General features: G+C 44.4%; 1 protein-coding gene across 5 annotated transcripts in view; it reads right to left on the bottom strand.

Moving 5' to 3' along the window:
• Positions 1-2,671: 2,671 nt before the first annotated feature.
• The window catches only part of CSNK1G1 (casein kinase 1, gamma 1), a 151,073-nt gene continuing 143,871 nt past the window's right edge, over positions 2,672-9,873 (bottom strand). For all 5 annotated transcript variants that reach the window (XM_005861063.2, XM_005861065.2, XM_014535462.1 and 2 more), the window contains one exon: positions 2,672-8,603. In XM_005861063.2, the coding sequence (XP_005861125.1) occupies positions 8,549-8,603 (55 nt within the window). In that variant the 3' untranslated portion in view covers positions 2,672-8,548. The remainder of the gene's footprint in view (positions 8,604-9,873) is intronic.

Below are 9,873 nucleotides of genomic sequence, written 5' to 3'. Positions count from 1 at the left end.
GTGGCTGCCACGTTACTGCGGCCTCATTGGCTCCCCAGCCCTCTCATGCCCACCTACAGGAAAAGGAGCCGCAGAAGGCGTTGCCCCCTCAAAGAGCGCGGGGATTGGGTTTCTGAAGAAACTACAAAACCCAGCATGCAGAGCGGCATGTCACGCGGCCGGGCCCTCTGACTTAGCGGAAATGGAAGTCTTCGGGGTGGGCGCGGATACTTTGTTAGGAAGTGAGTGGACAGTGGCCGGAGGCGCTCACAATTGTCCGTATTGGGCCAGTCAACCGCAAAATTGGGTTAGGGTGTGGTAGTTTCCGCGTTTGCGTGTACCCAGAATATGACTTCTACAGCTCCTTGCAAAACTTGCTTCAAAACCCACTTTTGACTTTGTCCTGTCACTTTACTACTCACTTTCTCTCCTCTAATCTTACTGTGCTTGTTGCTGTATGAGTCAATGCGCACTCTGTCACACACACTGTTTTTTTTCTTTGTTTTTTTTTACGTTAATCCGCATTCGAGGATATTTTTCCCATTGATTTTTAGAAAGAGAGGAGGGCATGCGGGGGAGAGAGAAACATCGAAATGAGACACACACATCTATTGGTTTCCCCACCGAGGTACATGCCCTTGACCAGAATTGAACCCGGGATCCTTCAGTCTGCAGGCTGAGTCTCTAACCACTGACCAAACTAACTAGGGCTTTAAAAAAAAAAAAAGATTTTGAATTGATTTTTAAAAGAGAGAAACATCATTGTGAGAGGAATACATGGATCTAGTGTGGTTTTCAACTTTTTAAAAATATATATTTTTATAGATTTCAGAGAGGAAGAGAGAGGGAGAGATAGAAACATCAATGATGAGAATCATTGATTGGCTGCCTTCTGCACGCCCCCCACTGGAGATGGGGCCTGCAACCCAGGCATGTGCCCTTGACTGGAATTGAACCCGGGACCTTTCAGTCCCCACCAGCTAGGGCTCAACTAACTTTCTTTACCTATTTTCCCAAGTAACTACTTTTTTTTGTGAGCAACGATTATGTTGCACTTATTTTGTGTATACTGTAGCTCCCCCAAACCTGCTGCAGGGCTGTGCTCAACAAGTAATGGTTGAGATAGTGTCACATTAGCACCCAGCTGGGAAATAATACATGCCAAGGCCCGAGTTTTAGTCTCCCTTTTTGAGAAACCTTCAGAAAGGTCAGGGATGGTTGTTGGATGCCTTCCCACCCTTAGTTCAGGTATTCACACTCACTTGGTGTTCAGTCTACAACATACATACTTCAGTACCATAAATCTTACACACACACCAAAGTACATCTTTCCAAAACGTGCACCTATGATGTTATTAAACATCTTTAAAACTAATTTTCAAAGATTAATTATAAAAATTCCTGGTCTTCACAGCCCAGATTGTAGGTAGGCATGACTGTTTCTATAGCTAAACTCTGCAGTTGGGTCTCTATGAGGTGCTGACCTAAGTTTCAGGTTATGCATGGCCGCTGGCATAAGTTTAACTTGTCCTTCCTTACACTGGCTGCAGAGCTTCAACAGACAAATCTCACATAAACACAAATAACATTTGCTATTTTCTAATCTTCACACCTTAATCCAGACCACCTCAATCAGGTGGAGGTTCTTCTAGATAAAATCATTGCACTGACCAAGATGATCTTCTAAACTCCCTTCCCCTTAATTCTGTGGGAATGAATTTTCCACACTCACAGATCTTATGCTGCTACCGAATCCACTGAGAAAAATGTTCACCAAACTATATTTTCAAAGTAGCCTTCTCAACATGAAGAGAAATGCTAAAATGGCATAAAAACAGCCTTCTCCCCCCACCTTTTCCACCACTTTTGGAAGAAAAAAAATAAGCTTGGTGGATATAATAGTCTCAATGCGAAGTTTTTCTTTCATAAAGATCTTAAATTTTTTTTCTGTTTTTACTTGCCTGCCAGTGGAAAAAAAAAATCCTTACATAGTAATTGAATAGTGAAAAGAAACAAAGAAAAAAACAACAGAAAAACTGCAACCAATCATGCCCAGATTGGCAGTTGTTTTTGTGGCCAATATATGCCCTTGTGAGTTTATATCGCATAGTCCAGTTATACCTTCTGTCTGTATAGATGTTCCTCATTAGTGGAGCAGGATTATAAAGCTCTATTCAAAGCTGTTCCATAGAGCAGATCCTAACTTCCTGGTGTTCCACCACCCAAGAACCACAGGAATATTGGAACTAGTATGTCAATGGTGAATGTCCAAATTCTGCCAGGATTATTTATATATTTTAGATTTTTAATTTATTTTTAGAGAGGAAGGGAGAGGGAAAGGGAAACATCAATATATCACATCCATCGGCTGCTTCCTGCACACCCTCTACTGGGGATGGAGCCCGAAACCCCAGACATGTGCTCTTGACTGGAAATTGAACCTGGGACCCTTCAGTCCACAGGCCGACACTATCCACTGGGCCAAACCAGCTAGGGCAGGAATATTCATTTTTAAAGTGACCCAGAAGAGAAGGCAATGTTTAGCCCAAATGAATGAAGACTGTCAAAGTATCAGACATTATTTTCATTCACTGGAGGCTTGAATCCTATCAAAGTTAGACCTAGCCAGATTCTTAAGTTACAAGTGAGCCAGGGGAGATAAAAACTAGACAAATCAACCAACCAAACAAAATTAGCCAAGAAAGGTAAGACATTTTATTTTACATACAAAAAGGGTGCAAACTGAGTCCTTTCCTCCCCAAATTGGGGAAGAGGTATACTTAAAGATCACATTTGTGTTTTCCATGGTGCCCTAGGAAATGGGCTACACTGAGATAACTTATCAAGACCCATTTTCCCATTTTCTCCAAAGAAGGCTAGTTCCTCTGCAGAGGAATTTTTCCTAATGATGTTACAAATCTCTCTCCTGGAGGAATAATTTCAAATACACTTGAAATTGACATTCATGTTTAAAAATACTACAAGTTTCATTTTCACAGCTGAGCTTTGTGACCAGTGCCAGGGTTTATGAAACATTACACATCTAAAACAACAGGTAAAAAAAAAAAGAAAGAAAGAAAAAAAGGCATTTAACAATGATTAGACACATCCACACATCAATTAAAACTAATTTCCACAACTGATTTATACATTATCTAGTCTCAAAAAATTGCAATCAACATCCCAATATCTTTTTAAAAGTACAATGGGCAAAGATGAATGAAACAAACAAAATAATAATATAATAAATTAGAGCATGTAATATATCCAATGGGCATTGGTGAATCAACATTATTTTCCATTGGGGGGGAGGACTTATATTTTTGGTTTCTATCTCTATCTTTTCTGCTGTTTATTATTTATTCTTCTGCTTGATAAATGGGACTCATTCCCAGAACCAACTTGCTGTGACACTAATTTGAGAAGCTCACTTATTACTTGTTTACTTCCTAGAATATTCAGGAACACATCATCCCTGTAGCCTGGGCTGAGTTTTTATGAAAGTGAAATACACACAAATGAGCACACAGACACAAGCATACAAATGTAACCACACACAACCATCTGTAAATATATTTTCCCCCAAAGAAATGGCTCATCTTTCCTGAGACATTCCTAACAAATTGATAAGCCTCTTAAAAAAGCTTTCGGCGCAAGGGCTGGCCTGGGATTTGGTCTGGAACTCATGAAGAGGAACACTGAAAAGGTCTCAGCTGCCCTGACAGAGGGGTGTGTGGGGAAGGGACACTCAGGACAGCTGTCCTCTCGTGTGTGTTACTGGGATGTCTGCATTGCACCCCCCTTTACTACCATGAATAGCCCTCTGAGCTGAGACTTTGAAGGTGGTGATGGCACTGGAAAGATGATTGTGAGAAGTAAAGAAGGAAACTAATAAAAGAAATTGTCCACCAAACTGAGGTTTCTGAATAACATCAAGTTTGGTAATCACACTAGAAATATATGGAGTACACATTCATTTTTTCCTTTGTAAGCTGATCTACAAATACTGGAGTGGACTTCCTGGTTGCTTTTTGAGGAAATACGTCAACTACTACTGTCTATATCCAGGGAATCTACTTACTATTTTGAATACAATGAAGAAACCTACTCTTTTTCACTTAGTCACCTGCAAAAGGAGTTAGGGGAAAACATGTTAAGACTGCTTGATTGATGAGACTTCCAAGATTTGTGGCTAAAAAATTGCTCAAAACTCTTCAAGCCCTCAGAAGGGCCAAGGTTTCCTCTTATTCATATACAACACCCCCACCAAAAAAAAAAATCCCACAAGAAAACAAAACCATAGAAATCCCATTTTGATTCCTACCAATCCACTATGGGGAAGACTGAGAATCACTGTCCATCAACCTCTAGAAGGGACTTGCCTGGAGCCCTGGTGTCGGCAAAAGCAAGAACCCCAGAGACAAGTGCCTGTTATTTACATGGCCAATCTAGATGGTGTGCCTAGTTATCCTGGCTCCCTAAGGGTTTCTGGAACTTGCCCACCTTGGGATAATGGCAGGGATGGTGGCAGTGACCTGGCGAAAGCAATGTTGGCTATGGCGCTGCAAGCTTCCACCCAGGCTGAGACACTCTAGCCCTACCGTGGTAGCTCTGACACTGGAGGTAACGCCAGGGCAACTCACTGGGAACGGAACGCGGGCTTAAATATGAATATGGAAGAGGTGACTGGGACACAAGAGGCATGTGGGCGGAGGAGAGTTGCATCAGAAGAATGATCAAGTTCTTTTGAGAAGATGCTTTCTAGGCTGCCATGGAAGTACTTATTTTTGAAAAATGCATGCTCACTGGGAGGGGTACAGAGTTATCTCTTTTGCATAAAAAGTTAAGGCTATGATCCGTAGTAACCACTCTGACATAACATCACCATCACTGCCTATTTCTAACATTGAAAGTGATTACTAACACTGAGAATCGACACGGAACATGTACTACCAGTGTACATTTCCAGTGCAGAGACGGAAGTTACTTGAGAGGCAGTGGACACCTCTTCTGGCTAATGGTAGGGGCTGTTTCTATGTAGTTGGAGTTCACTGAGAATGAACAGGCATTCATCACTTCTACAGCAAACCCCAGGATCCTGCTGTCTCCTATTGCCCCTGCATTCCAAAGTAAAATGGAGCTTTAATTGGAGCCCAACCTAGTCACCTGACTTGCACCTCTCTAGATCCTGTTTACTCCTAGACAGACCCAAAATAGCAGGAGAGTGTTAATGAAGGCAGTCCTGAAAGCACACTGCTGTTGGCACACTCTGCCCACCCCTGCAGAGCTGTCTGGAGTGAGATCACTGGGAAACACCAAGGTGTGTAGAATAAGTGATTAACCCTTACTTGCTTAGACTTCGCAGACACAAGTCATGCTCTGGTCACAAGGGAAGGTCGGACCCTTTTTGCCTGTCCTGCTAGCCTCAATCTGCTCAGGATGCAATGCCTGAAGGTATGCAGGGCTTAGGAGAACTCCCAATAGTATAATATGATGGATTTTGTATGAACAGATGCTGTTAGTACTTAATGCTAACTCAGAAACAATCGCATCAATTCCAAAGGAATTGGCATCATGGCTGTGAAATGAAGAAATCTCAACAGCTACAGAGCAAGTGGATTTGGGTAGGTGGTGGGCGCATGGAGTGCCCAACCCCAAGGACCTGGCTGAAGCATACAGCTAAGCAACTATAGCAACAGAGCGAAGGAGGAAGCCCTAATGTGCTGTTGGGGATAGAACTGATGGCTAAAAGGTACTCATCTAAAGAAAATCACAATTTCTCAGGGGTGTGGGACTGCCTTACAGTGCCAATGGTCCTGGATCACCATTGCCCTGCATGCCAGAGGGGCCTGGGGCCTTCATCTTTGTTATGGAAATCAAATATCTAGCAAGGGATTTGTGGAGGGCAGAGTGAAAACAATGCATTAAGAAGGTGCCCCCCCCCCCCCCCAATTGCTCAGATTCAACCCCTCAAGAGCTAGCCTTAAAAAAAAAATTAAGACCAAGAAAGTCACAAACCCAGCTGCAAGGGGGCTTGCCCTACAGCCAAGCTGGTCACTGCCTTTGCTTTTTTTGTGGAAGCAGGGGGTGGGGAGGCACTTAGTAGGGTATGGAGTGCCAAGAGGCTCTAGGCTCTGCCACCCTTTCCCCTTGCCCTCCCTTAAGAGGCAAGGCTTTTTCTATACAGGTATGAGGAAGTTTCTATACAGAAAGTTAGAGTTGCCCAAATACCAACTGAGAAACTATGTAAGTTTCAGTGATTACACCTTAACCACTAGATAATGTCAAGGAAACAAATCCCAATATTTGAAATCCTTGTGGGGAAGGGGTGTGGTTCTGTGTCTCCCAGCCACTGTTTTGTATACAGGGAAAATTCTTTTAAAGAAATGGAAAATTACAATCTTTATATAAGCTAAGCAGGTTTGAAGCCAGGGGAATGATATTTCCTGGCAAGGCCTGATGGAACAGAGGAAGCCTAGTAACTGTTTCATGCTACTACTATTTCTGTTCCATTCATCAAGGGACTTGTCAGGAAATGCCAACTACCAGAAAGTATCCCCACACCCTCCAGTCCAAAAGACAGCCCTACACCTCAAGTCAGGGGCAATGATTTCTGTTCCCAAAACCACCAGAATAAGTCATCAGCCATTGTCCTCCATGCTTAGCTCTCTCTACTCCCAAATAGAAGACCTCGTTCCCTGATGTAAACAATCTCTTCTCCTCTATGACATCTGGAACAAGAGGTCACTGTTTGGATAAGCTGCTGAACTCAAATGAAAACTGAGCATGAGAAGATGAACTCTGTACATTAATACTTTTTTAAAGCAATGAATGAGGAACCAAGACTCTTCATGGCAGTATGTCATGTGACTACACGATGTGGGGGGTGGGGGTGGCAGAGAGCATACTGGGGAGAACATGCTCTAGATGCATGGCCATCTTATTTGGAAGGAGTCTGTGTCTAATTGAGAAGATCATTTCAGAGCTTTCATTTCAGTCTCCTTTCCCCTGGAATTCTCCAGCACCAATTAATCTCCCTCTCCTGCTACTCCAGCCCCATGTACTGAGTCCTAAGCCTGCTGCTGTAGACCTGCTAGGAGAAAATCTGCAGGTGCTTGGTTTCTGATAAGGCAGGCCAGCCCAAATGTCTGACTCAGCTCCTGGGGCAGACAGTACATACCAATTTTATTTCCTGGCCCTATGATGCCAAATCCTGAGTTTCCTTTGGCAGTTGGAAGGCAGATTCCTTTTCCTCTTTTTGTCCACTAGTGGTAATATGGTGGTAGCTGTTTCATCACTAATTTTGTTCCCCAAAATCGATAAGGAAGTTACATGGCTATCTAGTTGGAAGTCCCTGGCAGTGGAGGAAACAGATGTTTCAGTTTGTTTTTAAAGTTATCTCCTTCTCTGGGATGAAATATCTCCTGGTCATAGTCTGGCTTGGCTGGCTCATCCCATGTGCCGTAGAGGTTAGGTTGTCCAAACTGCAGGCTGATAAGGTCAAGAGGCTCTGGTAGGACATTCTTCAGTAGCTGAGAAGATGAATGAAAATTCAAGTATGTTTTCTTGCCAACCTGAGTGTTTACTCAGAATGACATAGAGTTTGGCTTCTTCTCTTCTGGGTGCTGCTGACCCAACTCTTTCCATTGAGATGTCCTCTGGACCCATGTTCTTTCTGAATGGCTTGGCTGGCCCCATCCCCCTCAAAACAGAAAAAAAGTAAAACTCCCAATATAACCAGACACAATATGCATCTGCCATGTTTTTTTGTTAAAAAAACAACAACAACAAAAACACAAAAAAACCAATAAACTAAAAGTGCAATAAAGTCAGTTTTTTTCCTTTGCTCAGAACAATTCGCATTGTTCTACTACTGACTGGAGAATAGAGTTCACACTTGTCAAGAAAGCTAAGAACGCCAACACATGGGGACAGTAGACTGCAGATTTCTCACAGCTTGTGTCCTACAGTGTAACCTCACAAGAGGGAGGGAGGGAGTAAACTGTACCCATGGCCAGCTGAGGATGGAGGCTGGGCAGGCACAGAGGAAGAGGGAGCCAGATATCCCTGGAAGGTGGAGAAGGTTCTTCTCCAGCTCAGGCCTTGCCATCTTCCTCCTACCTTCTTGGCCGCAAGCCCAGCCTCTAGAGTTCCTTCAGCAGACAAAGCCTTCAACTCACTAGCTTTAGTGCTGGAGAAGGTTGAGGGCGGGGCAAGGACTGGGAGTAAACTAAGGGGAGGGAAGAGAATAGTAGTCCTTGAGTTTTTGTGAATGACACCTTCACTGTAAACAATAGGAAGGAGAGTCAACCAAGTGGCCCCAAGGGCAAGCAGTGGAGGAGCAGCAGCTCTGGGACCTGCTCAGAGCCTCAGGCAGGTGGGGACAGCCACTGACCCACTGGGCCCTGGCTGCCCACACTGGCTCCTTCTGGGGGCATCTCTTTTCTTCTTTTTGGTTTGGATCTCCACCCTCCCCTGCAGAGGAGTCCTTTCCAATGAGAAATGGCAGGAGCTGCAGGTGCAATCGAGTCAGAGTCCCCAGGACCTGAGGACTCCTGGGAGGCACTGGTCACTTATGGCGCTGAGCAGTCTTCTTCCTTTTCCTCTTAAAGAAACAGCAGCACCTGGGGCACAAGGAACATTGCAAGTCAGTGTGAGAGGCTGCAGCTTCTAAGAGCCTCTGCTTTCTGCAGGGAGTGGAAGTCTCCCCCTGGCACCACCCACAGGGCCACCCACCATCTACAATGCACATCCTAGAGCAGCCGTGGGCAAACTACGGCCCGCGGGCCGGATCCGCCAGTTTGAAATGAAAAAAACTAAAAAAAAAAAAAAAAAGACCGTACCCTTTTATGTAATGATGTTTACTTTGAATTTATATTAGTTCACACAAACACTCCATCCATGCTTTTGTTCCGGCCCTCCGGTCCAGTTTAAGACCCCATTGTGGCCCTCGAGTCAAAAAGTTTGCCCACCCCTGTCCTAGAGGCAGTAGGCAGTGTCTGCCAGGAAAGCCAAGGCAAGTAGCTGCTTTACTTCAATCTGCAGCTACCAAAACACCACAGGCTAGGCATGGCCAAAACAAGCATTTTTGGAAAAAGGACACCCAACCCAGATGCCTCATCTTTCTGGAAAACCAAGGCTGGGGGTCTCAGGGCTGCATAAAAATAGGCTGCACTGTCTGCCCCTTGATATAGAGCACAAAATTATTTAATGCAACTACAGTGGTCAGCAAGTATGGAGGCTAAACTAAGGCAAACAAAAAACAAACCCCATGAAAGTATGATGTTTGGAACTCTAGGAGGATCTTGCAATGTTACCAATGAAGGAATAAGGATTCTCTATTCCCATCCCGGCTCCCACCCAGCTACTTGGAGTAGGCAGGAGAAGCCCTGATTCTAATAATAACTGAGAGCCCAGATATCCTGACTGGAATTAGCATAGCGCACCCTTCATTCGGAGAAGATCAATGCCACAGACCGGGAGCTGATCATCAGGGGGCATCTGGTGGGAGGTCTTCAACTTAGCTTCCAGACACTGCTGCTGCTGTGCCAGAGTGGGTTACAGGAACGACCCTGTTTAGGGTGGTGGCTGGGCCTGCTCCTTCACGAGCCCTCCAAGTGCCGCCTCCTGGCAACAGCTGTAGCCCTGGCACATCCCTAAGCGTGAGTATCCTCTCCTTACTCCTGCCTTTGGAATAGGAAGCACCTCTTGTTCAGGTAGTGACTAATCCAGAAGGGAGTGATGAGGGCTGTGACATGGCTGGTGCAAAATAGGCCCTTTCTAGGACGCTGACACATGGGAAATGAGAAGGTTGTGAATGAGTCAAAGATGCCTGATGATGGTGGAGAGTAACTTTGGAAGTATAATTCAGATTTGCTGGACCCTTGAAAGAAA

The sequence above is a fragment of the Myotis brandtii genome, unplaced genomic scaffold, assembly GCF_000412655.1.
Source record: "Myotis brandtii unplaced genomic scaffold, ASM41265v1 scaffold144, whole genome shotgun sequence".
Classification (NCBI taxonomy): domain Eukaryota; kingdom Metazoa; phylum Chordata; class Mammalia; order Chiroptera; family Vespertilionidae; genus Myotis; species Myotis brandtii.
This window is presented reverse-complemented; position numbering and strand designations above follow the sequence as displayed.